Genomic DNA, 18,055 nt, shown 5'->3' with positions numbered 1-18,055 from the left:
TCTCCTCTTCTTCACAGCATAGAAATGGCAAATTCTCAGAGCTACAGCTTGTCAGATGGAGGCAGGACAAGGCCTGAAAGAAAACCTGAAATAGAGCAGCAACTCCAAAAGTGACCTTGGGTTAGTGCCTGTGTGTAAGCATGTGTGCAGGAGTGCACCTTTAAAGTACCACTGTCCAAATACTTGGAAAGAATAAACTCCTCTTTTGCTCTCTGTAGATGATAGTTCTTCAGCACATTTCTCCTTTACCATTGTGCCACCAAAAATTTTGCATTCTGTTGTAGCAATGATCTTGCACAGCTCCTGCTATAGCTGGGTCTTCCTATACAGGGAAGAACAGCCTTCAGAATTGCTTCAATTTCTTAGCATATGCTAGGGAAATTAGAAATATATGTATATATTGAGCTCTAACCATATTGGTGTTGATAAATATTTGGCAATTATCTGACACTTGTTGCAAGTGTACATCACAGTTTATTTCTGATTGCAGTCTGTAGTGAAGCTGCATCCTGAAGATCGCATAAAAATGTGAGAACCTTTCATTGAATTTCCCTGTGATAATGTTCATAAAAGATAAATCAATGTAAATGAGCAGTAAAAATATAGAAAAATTACAAGTGCCTGTGGTGAGTCAGTTAATAGGAAAGTAAAAATACATTAAATAATTATAGTGTTTGAAAGGTAAATATGGCATGAGAAAAATTACTGTGTAGAATATTAAACTTACTCCCCAAGATATTGGAGAGCACATAACTTAGAATGAATTATTTACTTCTTATGACCTTCTGCCTTTCTGCCTTAATTGTACTGTCATGTTTAGTTCTCTGCTAATTTTAAACCTTTCCAAATTAAAATGCAGATTCCTGAAAGTTTGTCAGTCAAATGAGCACCCTAGGGCTTTGGGCCGCAGGATCATTTCAAAGTGGGATTTAATAGGTACTTTTCCCCATTGCATTTTATTAATAGTATTGTTAGAGATTTTTTTCTAAATTAGAAGCTTAGAATAAATACCTTATATAATTTGTATTCCTCATTAATATTTTTATTTTCTAATTAGTATTTTAAAATATTTTGATACAGCAACTGAAAGTTCATCTTGGAAGGATGCAAGGATGCTGGACATGGCTGTGAGGGAGAGTGTCAGTATTTTAATGTTACATGTTACTATGTAATTTGGAATAGCATTACTCATGGCAGTCCAGAATCAGAAATCTGGTAACTGGGAAGCAAAATTGAAGATGTAACTGCACTCATTCGGTGCTTACTTTCCACTCAGCTCTCAGTGTATTTGAACAGTTGAAATATATATTGTTAACCTTTTTTCAGTGAGAAATAGACACACAAATTGTCATATCCTGTTTCTTCTGGAGATACTTCATTTTCACACAGGTCAAAGACTCAAATTATCTCAATTTATTGCCCATTGTGCTTTTACTTTTTTTCTTGTTTTTTTTCCTTTCACTAAATGTTACTTTTGGCCTTTTAGCTATTTGTGTAGTTTTGTAATGTTGACACTTTGTCTTTAAAAAGGTCATTGAAATGTTTCCCATTTTTTCATGTTGTTCATCACAAAATAATTTTCACAAAGTATTGTGTTTGAAATACACTTTATTTGACATAGTGGAAATGTCTGATTTCCTCATGACAATGAGGCTACTACAAAATTTATTATTTTCCCCTGTGTTTCTATAGTCAGTTTAGGCTGTAAATGTCAAAGTCCCCCTCCCTTAATGGGACTGAGTTCATTTTGAGTTACAATACCTTGTAAAAACAAAAGGAATAGCACTGGTGGTTCATTCTGGTAGTCTTCCTAACAAATGGAAAATTGGAATTGTTAATGAACACAAAGTGACATTTTTCGTTTTCTTCAGGTGTTTCCAAAGAGGAACAAGGAGAAATATCCTCCTTCAGTCTCCATGGTTAATCCTCTTTGTTGTTCCAAGTGTCATTTCTCTTCTGTTCTCCTAGAGCAACCATCTCTGTGGTGAAACTGTGATCCTTCCTGTGCTCTTCAGAAAATTCACTTTAATTTTACTTTTTACTATGAACGTGAAAAGTTTGCAAATTCTTATGCTAGTGGATGTCAGAATTTAGAAGTGTATTTTGGAAAGTTATGTTTGAGCACCCTGAAAGTGCTTTGTTGGAAGTCAGTTGCTCGTGAATTCATACTGGCCTTGGTATTTTCAATCACTGAATGTTTTCCTTGACACTGGGGCACCTATCATGCCCAGCCTTCTCAGGGTACAGAGCAGGAGAAGATGGATTATGCCCTCAACAACAAACGGCGAGTCATTCGGCTGGTTCTGCAGTGGGCTGCTTTATATGGAGATTTACTGCAAGAAGATGAAGCAGCAATGGCCTTTTTGGAGGTATAAAGGAATCATTGTATCACTGAAGTGAAAGAGTCCATTTCAAAGTGCAAAATTTATTTCAGTTTATGATGTTTTGTCAGGTTTGGCTGCAGACAGTGAAGGCACCACAACAGTGTTTGAACCATTGCCTGCCTCTGGAACTCTGAAAATAGTGTTGCAGATCCCTTTCAAAGCATTGTATGGGTAGCTTGTGTTACAGCAGTAGCTGAATTTGCTTTTTCTACTATTTTCTTCTGGATGGTTCAGGAGCCCTACAGACTGAAGTGGAGGGCTGTTTATGCCTGCCTGAGGTGTGCCAGGAAGGAGCTGGAGGGCTGCCACTCTACAGAACCAAAAGTCCTTTTCGTTTGAATGAAAGCTGTACTGCAGCTATTGGAACTTAAGATCTTTGTCTTCAGAACCCTTGTAAATTCTTTGTGGTATCTGCCATATCCTTGGATTTCTAAGATGAGAATGCACTGCCAATGCCATGTTAAATGATTGGGATTGCCATTCTTATTATGTATGGTGTTTATGTAACAGAATGCCATATGTTACTGGCTGAATGAAAGTTCTTGTCCTAAAGAGCTTAAAACTGAATCTAAGATTTAGCAGAGGGATTCGAATACAGAGGGGCTTTAAGAGTGGTAGACACCCCACAAACCCACATGGGAAAGTTTTTCAAGCTTTGGAGATGACATAGATTTCCAATACTTCAGAAGTTAAAGAACAATCACTAATTGCAAGCACAGAGATCCTTCTTGGGGACAGTTTTATGCAGCTGTAATAGGAAGAGGATGGAGGAGGTTTAAAAGTGGGTAATACTTCAATGGATTAGAGTCAGTGACTCAGGAGCAAATCAAGCCCTAAAGACTACAACAGGAATGAATAAAAAAACTTATCATGCTGGATTTTTTAGTCTTTTTCCTTGACAATGTGAAAATGCAGGTTTTACACAAGCAGCCGATGGTTACAGAGTGAGCTGAGGAGCCTCATCAGGCTTCCCTTCTGCATGTATAACTCTTGCTTTAAATCAGCTGGAGATAAACAAGTAGAAGTAATAGAGGGTTGGGCCCAGCATGTGTTCCTCTATGCAGATTATCATTCTTTATAATCATTAAGCTATCAGATGTCATCTCATAATCCTCTCTCCTGAGTACTGCTCATTTACCCCTACAGTTATTTAAAGACTATTCTGTATCATTTACAGGAATTTTATGTATCTGTATCAGATGATACCAGAATGATTGCAGCACTAAAGGAGCAACTTCCAGAGCTAGAGAAAATTGTAAAGCAAATGTAAGCATAGTTTTTGCTTCTTTCCTTCCCCTGACCTTTTTCTCAGTAAATTGATGAAGAAAATTTATTCGTTATATCTATTAAAAAGCCACTTTGTGAATGACACTCAGTTATATGAAATTGAAAGTTTGCATGCAGGCTTATTTGAATTAATGTCTATGGCCCTCTTTTCCTCATCATTCTTGCAAACACCATAACCTTACTGAGAGATTGACAGAAGCTTATTTCATGCTTACATGAACTTTGTATAATATTTTTTTTACCTTGGTCATAAATTAACTGTGGTATAATCTAGTCCTTTCATATATAAATAAGATTATATTTATATGCTAGTTTGACAAGTGGACCGTGTTCTATAAGTGATTTTGTACACAAAATCTTCCAGGCAATATTTCATTGTATATTCTATGCTTTACCTTTTTATAGTTCTGAAGAACCTAAAGCACCACAAAAGAAGGTAAGAAAATGTATTTGTTAATTTTCTCTAATAAAATCTTAAGCACAGCAAATTCATAAGCATCTTCTCTTTAGTAATCATGGACATATTAAAAACCGCATTGAGAGATAGCTTTTAACATTGTCAAATTTTGCATTGCTACTCTTTTTCCTGCTATTGATAAGAGATGTACTGTAGTTCCTGTGTACCACATGTTTATTCTTGCACTAATGTGAATCTGAACGATTCATTTTCAGCACAAAGTTCTTCTGCAGCTGTTCAACACAAGTGATGACAGAGCACAGAAACGCCAGCCTATCAGGGGCAGTGATGAGGGTGAGTTTCTTCTCTGCTAAGTTTTCTTGAGTCAATGACATCTATATAAATTTGTTTGTCTCAAAAAAAGGTTTAAAAATAAATGAAAGTACCTACCTAGAATTTTAGAGCTTGGCCTGAAACAAACTCTCTTTGCTTTTGCTAGCCCACTATTCTCTGTTGTTGGTTTGAGGTGCTCCTGGTCTTTTCCCTTAGTTACTTGTGCCATCAAACACTGCTTCCTTGGAGAAAGATGTAAAAACCTTTAAAATAAGGAATGAACAAAACAGGGAAGAACCAATAAGACACTACTGCAGGGAATAGCAGTGCAATAAAGAGTGGAAGCTGAAGGTCATGTTTGAGTCTCTGCCTCCCCTATGAGCTAACATGTACAGCTGTTTTTGCAAGGTAGGAGTGGAGCAGATAATCATGCCATGCACCATGGATCTAGAATCCAAGAATCTAGGCACACAGCCTAAAAACCAAAATCTGCTGGTTTGCCCTATTGGTGTTGTTTGATTCTCTGAAGAGATTAAGGTAAAATTTACATCACTGTATCAGAATGTAATTTTCAGATTACTGATAAGGTACTCTTAATGGTTGTTTTGTGGAACTTCACCTAAAACAGCTGCTTCTTCAACATGTTTGATATTAAAGAATAGCTCTTGCTAATGAGCAGCGGTAAAAAACAAGGTAACAAAATTCAAGATCATGTAGCTGAGAAAGCTGGTGGCAGAAATCAGACCATTAGAAGAACCATGTTAAAGCTGGAACTAACTATATATGAACAGCAGACATCCTGCCAGTCACGCAGCTTCTGTTTTCCATAGTGGTGTTTCTAGGCCTACAAAGAGGGAAACAGTTCCTGCTGCCAGGGAAATACTATCTCTTGTGTCTGTCCAGACAGCAGTAACTGCTCAGTTCACATGGCTGCACCTTTCTCATTCACAGGACAGGCACTGTCCTGAACACTGAAAATCCAAAATCCAAAACTCTGGGAAATCAGAGATTTCTGTACTGGAAATTGTAGAGCATCTGAGGACAGGGCAGCTGTGTAGTGATTTATTGTTTCTTTGTTTCATTTTGTGAGGAGTGATTACTGTAGTGAGAGTAATTTGTATGGTAAATGAGTGGTTTTTACACGTGGAATAAACTGTGCAATGTTTTTTTTCTTTAGTTCTGTTCAAGGTGTACTGCATAGACCAAACCTACACCACTATCCGTGTGCCAGTGTCGTCTTCTGTGAAGGAAGTGATCGGTGCAGTAGCAGACAAGCTGGGCTCTGGAGAAGGCCTCATCATAGTGAAGATGAGTTCAGGAGGAGGTACTGTACTTGCATCATCTCAAACACTTCTCAGTTATGCTGAAGCAGAATTTTTGGAGGGATTAAAAGACCCCAAAATTCAGTCAAGGTTTTATACCCGTGTACATGTTCAGCTCTTACACAAGTCCTAATGAGACGCAAGTCCTTCCTCTACTGCAGGCACAGACTGCAGCTCACAGGGGAGACAGGACCAGTGGAGAATCTGCATGTTACAGAGCACAGCTATCCTGATTTTCCTTTGCTGTTGTAAGAGTTTTTTAGCAACAGAAATAGGAGGTATTCATACTAAACATGGGAATCAGCAATGTCAGAAAACACTGCAGGGCCAACATTCTGGCAGTGGTCTCTACCATTTTGGCTGCTCTGTCCATGAAAACCATTGAAGAGCAACTTAGTGCCAAACGCACAGACCTAGTGTTTGCAGAGGGTCAGGGATCAAGCCCCCCTCTATGCTGTGGAAATGCAAGAGTAACTGGAAAGTGAATTCTGCTGGAGAACTGATGTTGCTCAAGTGCTTTGGTTGAGTATGACTGTATGGAGACATGCAGAGGTAATGAGAGCTGTGTTGGAAGGCACTTTTGCAAACAGTGGAGCCTGCCAAAAACGGCTCACTTCCTGAGAACTGACACCAGGCAGCTTTACTTTTTGCAGTTGAAGCAATTTTTTGTCAGATTTGCTGACCACCAACATCTTCTGGAAGAGACTGTTTTGTAATTTACTTCATTATCTTTTCTTTACCTGTGATGTGATGCTCTTTAGAAATGTTGTAATGCATTGCCATCACCTCCTTGAGCAGTTACTGCCTTCCAGAGCAATTTCTTTTAAGAACATCTCTCCAAATGCTTGCAGCTCAGCAACAAATGACTGGCCTCCCTAATTAGGCTTAATTTTTGCAGGTAGTGTCTAGTGATAGCAGCACAGGCTTCTTGACCTGTCTGTGCAGTTTGGGGCTGGGATTCTGGTTCTGTAGGAGACTGGTTTGGGCTGAGTTTACCACATTTTTTCAGTAAAGAGGATCTTGTTGTCTTCTATTCTGTATCCTGAATACTTGAATTGCTGGGCAAAATTTGTTCCCAGAAGTGTGATGTGTGCAGCTGGTAGATTGATCCTGCTGTAATTGTAATAAGTAATAATTTGTTTCATTTTTACAGAAAAGGTTGTGCTCAAGCCTCACGATGTTTCGGTGTTCACCACTCTGAGCGTTAATGGCCGGCTGTTTGCCTGCCCTCGGGATCAGTTCGATGCTCTGGTATGTAAGTGTGCAGTGCTCAGGAACATCAGGGCTTTGGCTTATTTGGACACCTGGCCCTCTTTGCATTTCCACACTTCAGATAAAAGCTAGTGGGAGCATTCACAATAAAGGGCTTGTCACACTGCAATAGGGTGAGCCCTGAAAATAAAACAAGCTGATGTTCTAATTCCCTAAAGTAGACCAGAAATCCATCCATCTGATCCACATAACAGAACTTGATCCTGGTATTCTCTCTGTCACACTGAGCATTTAGGAAGAGCTGAATATTGTTACCAAGACATGCAGTAATTCTTCATTACACAATTATCTCCTCAAAGTCATAGAGATTATTTTCTAAGAAAAGTGTTATCAATTAAAGCATTCTGGAGATTTGATTCCAGCAGTAAGTTCCTTAATTTTGTTCTGTTTCTCATCCCCACAAAATACTGTGTCAAAATCTGAGATAATTCTAAGTAGAAGCACAGAAAATATTCATGGTAGAAAGTCTGTTTTTTTCTTAGGTGGAATTGCTCATAAGTACTTACAGTTTATACAGTCATTCTAGCAAGCTCCATGGGGTCTGCTTTTATAGAGTTTGATTTGACTGTACTTTTTGTTCCTTTTATTTCATTAAAAACAAATGTCATTGCCAAGTCATGTCAGCATGAACTCTATTACTCCTAGCCTTGTTTCAGCCTCCTGTATGCTTTTAACAAGCCACTTAGTATGTATGCCTGATTTCTTTTATGGATATGGTAAAATCTATTCTTTGCTGCTGCTTTCAATTTAGTAACCAGGGAATGCACATCCAGCATATGTAGTTCCATGCAGAGATACCTCTTGTTCAGCTTATTAAATTCTGGTGTTCCCTTAAGGTTAATTAATCCTGCCAAGTAGATACCCTCATGGGGCATGCTACTGTAAAGCAGGGGTGTTGCATCAGTAAAACTGTGCTGGGTACTTATTTATGGCTCTGCATTGTCTATGTACACATAGCTTTTGCAGCAAATTGTTTTGGCTTTCTGTACCTTTTTCCTGTGCTGTTTACCATGCATCAAGTACTCAAAGTGCTGCAGGGAGCTCTAAGATGTAGGGCTGCAATGTGCTACTTTTCATCAACTAGACTGAATTCAGTAAGAATTACAGAAATAAATTCAGCACCTTAAAAAGGGTCCTCAGCATTGCATAGCAAATTACAACCCCTTATCAGCTGCATTTTTTCAAAGAGGTACAAACAAATCAAAAAATGTTACAGCCTTAGCTGCCTTCCAGTTTAATCCTTTCACATTCCAGTTTCTGGCTTCTTCCTGTTCATGAACATTTATCCACATTACATTTGGCAATTCTCATGTGAAAATTGTTCTGGGTAGACGAGTTTTCAAATATGCTGTGAGTTTGCATCTAAATGCTTCTTTCCTAGCATAGGAAAATATGTGTTTGTTATGGTAACAGCTATGTTGTGTTCATCTCCAAATGGGGGGAAAAAAGATGTCTTTCAATCTGTAGGCAGTTCTCTTTCCACAGATTTCCACAAGTTAGAATTTTCTACACAAAGCTGCTGTACTTTTATTTCATATGTTGTCATAAACTAAAGAAATTTTGTGTTTGTGCAAATCCCAGTTCAAAGCAATCTGCAGCTTTTTGTAATATTAACGGCTGCTCTGGATTTTTTAGAGAATACTTCTCTACTATTTTTTTAATTATAGATGAAGCTTTTAAGGTGATAATGTTTGTGATTTAGTTAAGTTTTTTTAGTTAGATTGTATGACGATGATAATTGAAAGGAAAGTTTTCCCTAGAGTACAAAGCAAGAATGCATACAGCAGTAAAACCCCTAGACACTATGTGCTACTGAGAAAGTGTTTTGATGTATTAATCCAGTCAGAGATTTCTGTTGCTAGTACATTGCTCTTATACAAAACAGGATTCATTTAGTAGGCTCATTTCTTATATTGCAGCATCTAAATAAGGTCTGTCAGTGTGGCAGACCCCAGTGAGTTTGTGCTGGGAAAGCAGCCTGTTGTCAGTTCGTGCTCCATCGCCCCGTGTGTGACCCAGGGGTGAGCTCCGGGTCGGGATGCTCGTGTGTGAGCTCTGCCGCCCTCTCCCGGAGCAGCGCCGCCGGCCCGCGCCTTCCCGGCGCCTCTGCGGTGTTCCACCCTGCCTGTGCCGGGGCTGGCTGGCAGTGTCTTAGCAGTGCTGCTCAAACACTTCACCCTGATACGTACCACAGACTGCTTCACATCTGACTTGATCTCAAGCCGTGTTTTAAATCTCTGTTTAATACTTCACCTGTGTGCAGAATCATAGATCACGTCTCATTTGCTGGGTGGCATGGAAGTGCCTTTCAGAAATGGTTTGTACTTGGTTCTTTCACATAAGACTGTGTTTATATCATTTTAATCGGCCTAGCCAGGACTTTGCAATGACAAATTGTGTATCAAATTTGTGTACTGTCAAAGAGAAAGTATGAGGTTTATTTTATAAGTGATCAGCAGATCTTGCAATCACTGCAGATTTCTGAAGCATGCTAGATGTAGCAATTCTCATCATTAGAATCAGGAATATGTAAAAGTATTTGGCTTGTCCTTGGTGGCCTAGTTGTTTGTGCATGTGAAAAAGGAAACATAAAAGTTTTTTGGAAAGACCTATGCTCCTAAACAAACACACATGCTTTAGTTAGCACAACATGTATTATGGATTCGAATTTTAGAACAATGTTAAAAATAACACACTGAGAACAGTCTGGTTTATTTTCTTGCAGTGTCTCTGAGGAGCTTTCAGAATTTTCTTGACTATCCTGTGCATACTGGATACTGGTTTTGCTCATTACCCAATACCTGTGTTTAAAAGCAAATTTCAGTTTTACTGCAATTTCAGTTTTACTATTACAAACTTGATTAGGAAAGTGGTCACACTGAAAAAAAGTTAGAAATACTGTAGAATGAAAGCACCAACCATATGTCTAAAATATTTTTATAATATTTTCTTGTTTGTAGGCACCATTGCCAGAACAAGAAGGACCATCTACTGGTACAGTAGGAACATTTGAACTGATGAGTTCCAAAGACTTAGCACATCAGATGACAATTTATGACTGGGAGCTCTTCAACTGTGTGCATGAGGTATGAGGATCTATCTATTCAGCAGGTTAGAATCTATTAAAAAGTGTTTTAACTGTACATTGTAGCTTTGAGCATTATTTCGAAAACCTTCTCTAAACTTGATTTTCAAAAATTCTACAATAAAGCCACCTATAAGTTTTGAAAGTATAACACATTCTTAATTTTATAGGCAAAATAGAAAAATAAAGTTAGATGACTTCTGGACATGTGCTGCTTGTTGAATTACTTTTGTTTGTTTTAAGGTATTAAGCTGTTTATATATAATCTGTAGTGACACTTTTACTATGCCTCAGCTATTGTATACTGGATTTGTAACCTGAGTCCTTGTCATCTGTGGTGCTATAAATGTAAACTAAACTGCAGAGCAAATTCAGGCTGGATACTTACCTGGTCAGTCTTAGTCTCTTTCCTTGAAGAAACACAACTTCAAAAAGAATTCCAAACTGTTTTCTCTTTCCTAGCTGGAATTGATTTATCACACTTTTGGAAGGCACAATTTTAAAAAGACCACGGCAAATCTGGACTTGTTTTTAAGAAGATTCAATGAAATTCAGTTCTGGGTGGTCACCGAGATTTGTCTTTGCTCTCAACTCAGCAAGCGTGTTCAGCTGTTAAAGAAATACATTAAGATAGCAGCCCAGTAAGTATGCAATCATGTGGGAACTGGAAGTGAGGTTCAGTATGATCAATGTGGTTTTATTTTCTCTTTTCAGACAGCCACACAGAGTAGAGGTTAAAACATTCTGTATTTGGTAATTCTGTCTGTTTTCTTATAGGGCTGTATAGAACCTTGTTAATACATATTCTTTTTTGTGCTACTCTTCCATTGCTCCTTGATCTGTGATCTCTTAGGGCCATGTTTACATATCAGATTTGTGAGAAAATATATTTCAGTTCATTAGAAGGCTCCTTCATTTACCCTTCCATACATTAGCAAATACTAGTATGTGAATTAGTGAATATTAACAAAATTGAGCCCAATTTTCCTGAGAACAGAAATGTTTCTGGTTCTGCTCAGGAGAACCATTCTCAGAATTGCCCTGACTGGGAAAACCAAGAGGGGAGAGTAAAGAGATGTAAGGAGAGCATGGAGATGATGACACTCATGTGCCTTTCATTCTGTTTGGGATTTGCAGCAACTTTGCTGGTGATACAAACAGTAGAGTCCTGCACCTGGGGAAGAGTAACCCCAAGCAGCAATACAGGTTGGGGGCTGACCTGCTAAGGAGCAGCTCTGCAGAGAGGGACTGGAACTGTTGGTAGATGACAAGGTGACCATGAGCCAGTAGTGGGGACCAGGAGGGCCAGTGGGATCTTGGGTGCATCAGGAAGAGTGTGGCCAGCAAGTCAAGGGAGGTGTTCCTCCCACTCTGTTCAGCTCTGGTGAGGCCACATCTGGAATGCTGTGCCCAGTTCTGGGCTCCTCAGCACGAGAAAAACAAGGAGCTACTGGAGAGGCCACAGTGGAGGCCACAGAGATGATGTGGGGTCTGGAGCATCCCTCATAGGAGGAGAGCCCGCAAGAGCAGGGCCTGTTTAGTCTAGAGAAAAGTAGACTGAGAGGAGATCTCATCCATACATTCAAATATCTTCAAGGGTGGTGCCAAGAGAATAGTTCCAGGCCCTTTGTCCTGTGCCCAGTGACAGGATGAGGAGCAAGGCCCTTAAACTAAAACTTCACCTCAGCACGAGGAGTAACTTCATGTTGACGGTGGCAGAGCACTGGAGTAGGCTGCCTAGGGAGTTCATTGAGTCTCCCTGTCCATAGTTCAAAACCCACCTGGACACATTCCTGTGTCACCTGGTCCAGGTGACCCTGCCTTGGCAGGGAGTTAGGACTGGATGATCTCCAGAGGCCCCCTCCAACCCCAAGGATTCTGTGATTCTGTGATTTTTTTTTTCCTATGCTTTTAAAATGCAAAATATGAATGTCCTGTCTTGTTACTAACTGCTGGGTCTGAGGCTGGATAGCAGGCATTCTTTCTGTCTTCCTGTATTGCTATCCAGATTTAAACTGTTTGCATCCCTCATGCCAGAGATGTCAGCCTTGACTCCCTAAAGAGTCAAGAGCAGAGCAGTGACTGACTTCAGAGGGAGCAGGGGTATATCCATGCCCTGCATAAGTACAGATTTTTATTATTGTTACACTCTCCCTTTCCAGCTCATGGTGTATTTATTGATGTCTGAAAAACAGTTTGCAGAGGTTTGTAGTTTTTGTCTACAGCTCTGGGCATTGTAGCTAGAAGCCTTTAGGCAGGTCTGCCAACAGAGATGTTGTTGCTTGCAGTTAAACCAAGATTTTAACTTTTTTTGCATCATTACATGGAGTTGTGTAAAGGAAGAGATTACTGTTGCTGCTGGGATGCTGCTCTCCTCCCAGTTAGTAATTGCACATAGCTGAACTCTGTGTTCACATCAAAACTGGGGATCAGTGTGTCTCCTTCCTCCAGGACACCCTGCTCTGCAAGTACCAGCTTCCTTCTGGGATCTACTTTGGGCCCTGCAGTTGGATTACCATTAGTCAAGGGTGAAGATTTAAAAAATCTGATGGTGGGCATGCAGGATCAGTTTTATATTTAGAACAGAGGACAGAATTTACCTCTTTAGTTTCTAAAAATACATGCACCACATATTCCATTATCTCACTGCACAGCCAGGAGTTGGAAGCAGCTGCCGGCCTGGCGGGCTGTGCCCAGGAGAGGGCAGTGGCACCCACACAGACGTCGGGGTCTTTCCTAATCTCAGGCATGAAAGGAGAAAATGTTGAAATGTGGTCATTAAGATACAATAATAATTTCCATAAACACTTGAAATCAAGTATCCTAAAAATTACAGTTAAATATCTCCTTAATAAACTGCCCTAGCCTGTGAATTCCTCCGAGTCATGGGTTTAATCTTGTGCTATTTACAACAGCCTGACAACCTCCTGTTTACTTCCATGTTTCTGGTATCACTACAATGCTAAAAATAAACAGCTAAAAGCAGTCTGCTCTGCTGGGTCCTCTTTGTCTCCTAAAAGCAGAGAAATCCAAAGCACAAGATTTTCCTCTGCACAAACCAAGAGGGCAGGTTTAATTCCAGCCGCTGGAAAGGCGCTGGGAAGTTTTGCCAGGCTGCTGCCCTCTGTGCAGTGCTGCCATGGTAACAGCTGCTACACATGCACTAAAACAAACACAAAGTGCACCGAAGTTAGAGAGGAGAAAAAGCCCAGACCTTGAAGCAATATCTTTGAGGAAGTTTTGCCTGTGAAGATCCCTGGGACCTAATGAGAACTTTACCCTACCTAGAAGTACTAGACTCATTAGAAAAGTGTTCAGGGAGAACAGCTCAGTGCTGCACTATTAATCTTAGGCATGACTGGTGGTAACAAGATGCCTTGCACGTACTCATTTTCAAAGATAACTGCTACTGAGAAGCTTTTTTCAGTTCTGTGGCTTGAGGTGCAGATATCATTGCAGAAGGCACATCATTTTGTGTCTGCCACCCCATGCACCCTTGATGTGTGCTCCCAGTCTGTGCAGGCAAGCACAAGGCCAAGTGCTGGCTCCAAGTGCTGTGCACATGTGCTTTCAGTTCCAGGAGCCAGTGTTGCCTCACCATCTGCTGGAAAAGGATGTAGAGGTTACCAGGTTCATCTCTTTTCTCCAGCTATTGTAGGAATAAACTTTCAAACAAAGGGGAGAAGTTAACTATATTTCCAACAGTGAGTTCTTCCCATTTTAATTGTATAAGAAAGTCCTTCTGGGATGTGCTTGCACATACTCTTATGGATGTCTGCAAATGCAGTTTGTGTGTATTTCCTCTTTGCAGATATATCCACAGGCTATTTAGCAGCCTTCTTGTGTATCAGTGTACTCAGACACTTTCATTCAGTTTTTGAAAATCATTCTTTGTGTACATGTGCAAATGTTATAAGCCCAAGGAGCCTGTAAGAAATCTCTGAACTGTGTGTTTGTAGAGAAAATGGCAAGATGAATATGCTTGTGTGAGTCCAAAGAGACTTTAACCACATACACGTTTGTTTTGGAGACCAGAGAGTTTATGTGTGTGTTTGCTATTCATCCTAACAAGAAGATTTTCCTGGTACAGTCTATTCTGTGAGGCAGAGGGACCTCTGCTCTGAGGTGGTGCTTTGTGGTGCTTTAGAGCATCCACTTTTTGACATTTTACATGGAGTTTATATGCAGTAGAGTGATGGAGCATTGTTTCTAGTGCCTTACGCACACACGGGGTCCTTTATCTGGAACTGAGCTATTTATAGTAGTCCCTGTAGGATTTACTGAGTACCTGAGGTAGAACATCATATATCTATGTGGATTTTAACTGGGAAAATGTCAAATTGTATTCCTTAACAGGGTATTTGGCAAAACATTTCCTTTTAAATATGAAGATAGATTCAAATTAAATATTGCAGATACAGTTACAGCTGCCTACTTTGTTTGCGCACTAGTGCTGTGTGTTACTAATTATTTAACCCTGCCATAATTTATTCCCAATCCTGTCGTGGGCTGTGGATAGATATCTCTTTATGGATTTACTTGTGCTTAGGGAAGAGGTTATCACTGACAGCCTATCCTGCCTGCTTTTCATCTTTATCTCCCCTCAGATCCGCTAATGAGGCACTCCCTGACCTGTACTAGTATATTAAGTTGGTGTAGCTTTAGCATTTGAGTTTATCCATTCTACCCTTGCTCACCGACACTAATCTGATATGGGAGAATTTGTGTGAGCAGCTCTGCCGGAAGATCTGAGAGGGCACCAATCTCCCAAAAGACAAACCAGCATATGGGAGAGATCATTTATTCAAATGCTCAGTGTTCACACAGTGCAGACACAAGTGAGGCCGAGATCTCAAAGACTCACTCACTCAATACATCCAAATCTGGAAAAATGAAAGTACAGAAAGAATAGAATGGTGTGGATGATAGAGAATAGGATGGTGTGGCAATTATGAAGTCAGTAGGATGAGATGATTGTACTAATTTTGTCTGAAGCTAAGGATACCTCAGAGGAGCTAAGAGCTTCAATTATGAATTAAAAATATGAGAATCATAGATTGAATCTTGTTAAAGTTTTCTTGGTAAATCACAGAATGATAGAATAGTTTGGGTTGGAAAGGACTGTAAAGATCATCAAGTTCCAACTCCCTTGTCATGGGCAGGAACAGCCCATTCTTCCACTAGACCAGGTTGCTTAAAGCCCCATCCAACCTGGTCTTGATCCCTTCCAGGAATGGGGCAGCCACAACTTCTCTGGGCAGGCTGTTCAGTGCCTCACCACATCAGTGCCCTCCTTTGCACTCACTCCGGCAGATCCATGTCCTTCATATGTTGGAGTTCCAGGGCTGGACCCAACTCTAGAGGTAGGGCCTCACAAGAACAGCAGGGGAGAGCCACCTCCCTTGGCCTGCTGGCCATGGTGCTTTTGCTGCAGGACATCGTTGGCTTTTGAGGCTGCAAGCACATATTATCAGCTCATGTAAGAGTCTTGTCCACCAGCACCCCCAGGTTCTTCTCCCCAGGGCTGCTGCTCTCAATCCATTCTTCAGCCAGCCTGTGTTTGTGCTTGGGATTGCTCCAACTCAGGTGCAGGACTTTACACTTGGCTTATTGAATCTCATGAGGTTCACACAGTCCCAGCTCTCAAGCCTGTCAAAGTCTCTCTGGATGGCATCCCTTCTATTCAGCGTGCGAACTGCACCACAGAGCTCAGTGTCATCAGCAAACCTCCTGAGGGTGCACTCAAACCATGGCCATGACACTGACAGAGATGTTAAGCCCCAACAGTCTCAATACCAACTCCTAAGTAAAGCCACTCGCAGCTGAAGAAGCAGAGATTGAGGTGCTGAAATTGGATGTTGTTGACACATTAGTTGAGAAAAATAAGAGATTATTTGCAAAAACCCAGTGAGATGCAGTTTTGTGAGTTTTTTTCCTGATAGGCTTTGTTTTATCTCTTCCTTTCCTATTGAGTCAGTGAGCCACTGATGGCGACCCAGCTGAACAGTTGTTTTGACTGTGGCCATCAGATTGTATCTACTCCTTCACATGGCATGTTGGATCTTCCATAGCACTCAATTACATGTTCCAAAATCCTTCTGTGCATTAGAGGTGGAGTGGGACCTGGAGCTCCTTTTGACCAGGACCTCTTTAATGAAGCTGGTAACAAATGGCTGATCTTTTCCTGAAACATACTAGAAGTCCAGAATCTATAAGGAATAGAAATCCTATACTGCAGGAGAGGTCACTGCATGGGGCATCTCTAGACAGCTGGTCTCCTCCCTTTAAAAAGACTCAGTGGCCCTGTAAACTGCACTGAAGATTGCCTAAGGAGAGCTTCAAGCATTCATTAGCTGTTCAGGAGCTGTCAGCAAGTTCTGCAGCAAATGAAGTTATAAACAGTTGTTTGCACTGTTTCTGGTATCCCTTGGGACTGAATTGAGCCCAGTTTTAGGACTGTGTATCTGGGTGGAGAATTGGTTGAAAGACTAGAATTCCTTGCAGAAGCTGGCACCCAGTGAAGCAGAAGAAGGGAGGTCATTTTAGGAGGGAAGGGAAACAAGTCTGCAGAGTGTGGTGAAGTGCTAGCACATTGGTGAAGAGGTGTCTGCAGGCAAGCTGGCCAGGACTGCCTAAATTCAGTCACTTCTAAGCTAGATGCCTGGGTTCAGCTCTCTTAAGGTTGTCGTAAGTACTGCTCTCACTGATATATACAACTTAATACCTGGCCCTTTGTGTTTCAGCTGTAAGGAATACAAAAATCTGAATTCCTTTTTCGCTATTATTATGGGACTGAGCAATGTTGCTGTGAGCCGTCTGTCATTAACGTGGGAGGTAAGTCTTTGCTAAAATCCTATTCCAGGAAGCTTGAGGGGGACTTGTGCTTGTAGCTTGCAAAAATGTGAATTGGGCCTTTATTATTGATAAAGCTACTAATTCAGCTCCTGACCATAAGCCTTAGCTAAGGCTGACAGTATTTATTAGTAAGGCAGTATAGTACACCCGTGGATGTGCTGAACACTCACAGGAGTTAACAAGAGTGACAACAGTGGCTCCTATTGCAGAGCTAAACTGCCCAACAGGATGAGCAAGCTAGCCAGCTAACCTCTTAGGTCAGCCCATCCTCTGTGTGCCTTCTCTTTACTGGTGGTTCAGTGAGATCATTCCACTGATAATTCTCTTAACTTCATCCTCTGTTTATACATATTATTTTCTGATCTCCACTGGGACTCTGTTGCCCTGTTAAAATGTGGGACCAGTTCTGGTTTTCTCTCTGACATGCATTTCCAGGCTTACTGGCAGTTTCGTCTTCATTGTCAGAGCTTCCACCTTTTTCTGTGGCTTTGCTCTTTTGTATGAGGTTATAAAAGGGTGCAGTGTCCAGCACAGTGTAACCACTGAGAACATACTGGATATCAAAAGCATTACAGATTTAAGTGTGCATACATTTTGTTCATTAGAAATTTAAAATAATTAGCATGACTGTGGTTATTGATGCAACTGAAAGCAAAATTTGAACACCTTTAAAAATATGCTCTTACACAGGAGATCAGACTAACATGTCTGAGGGTACACCAGTCCTGTTTTCAAAAGTACATTTATCATATCAAATCAGTGCTACAGGCAAAGATTTTCTGGTTCTGAAAATAATGACCCAATATTGGTGGCTACTGAGAGGAGCTGGGAGAGCTGAGACAGTACAGGACTAGAGAAGAAGGAATTGAATGTATATACTACATACAGCAATCTGAAATCAACACTAAGTCTGAGCTGGTAGGGGGGGCACAGATCATTTCTACATGTGGAGGATTAGCTTCAGATCATGGAAATGTTACCACACTCTGGTCCTGTAGAGCAGTTGCTTTAACAAGAGAATTTCTGCAATTTGATTTTTAGCCAGATATATATAGAAAATACTTAAAGACAAACATACCAAGACCTGATTTTTTCTATATTTCATGCATTTACATTAGTT

At 40.5% G+C, this 18,055-nt stretch overlaps 1 protein-coding gene across 3 annotated transcripts in view; it reads left to right on the top strand.

Moving 5' to 3' along the window:
• Nucleotides 1-18,055, top strand: part of RAPGEF4 (Rap guanine nucleotide exchange factor 4) — a 141,819-nt gene that overhangs the window by 108,890 nt on the left and 14,874 nt on the right. For all 3 annotated transcript variants that reach the window (XM_005484068.4, XM_005484069.4, XM_014265054.3), the window contains 9 exons: nucleotides 2,219-2,369; nucleotides 3,562-3,650; nucleotides 4,077-4,107; nucleotides 4,344-4,422; nucleotides 5,579-5,725; nucleotides 6,877-6,974; nucleotides 9,956-10,081; nucleotides 10,543-10,721; nucleotides 16,824-16,914. In XM_005484068.4, the coding sequence (XP_005484125.2) occupies nucleotides 2,219-2,369; nucleotides 3,562-3,650; nucleotides 4,077-4,107; nucleotides 4,344-4,422; nucleotides 5,579-5,725; nucleotides 6,877-6,974; nucleotides 9,956-10,081; nucleotides 10,543-10,721; nucleotides 16,824-16,914 (991 nt within the window). The remainder of the gene's footprint in view (nucleotides 1-2,218; nucleotides 2,370-3,561; nucleotides 3,651-4,076; nucleotides 4,108-4,343; nucleotides 4,423-5,578; nucleotides 5,726-6,876; nucleotides 6,975-9,955; nucleotides 10,082-10,542; nucleotides 10,722-16,823; nucleotides 16,915-18,055) is intronic.

The sequence above is a fragment of the Zonotrichia albicollis genome, chromosome 10 (genome assembly GCF_047830755.1).
Source record: "Zonotrichia albicollis isolate bZonAlb1 chromosome 10, bZonAlb1.hap1, whole genome shotgun sequence".
NCBI classification, from domain to species: domain Eukaryota; kingdom Metazoa; phylum Chordata; class Aves; order Passeriformes; family Passerellidae; genus Zonotrichia; species Zonotrichia albicollis.
This window is presented reverse-complemented; position numbering and strand designations above follow the sequence as displayed.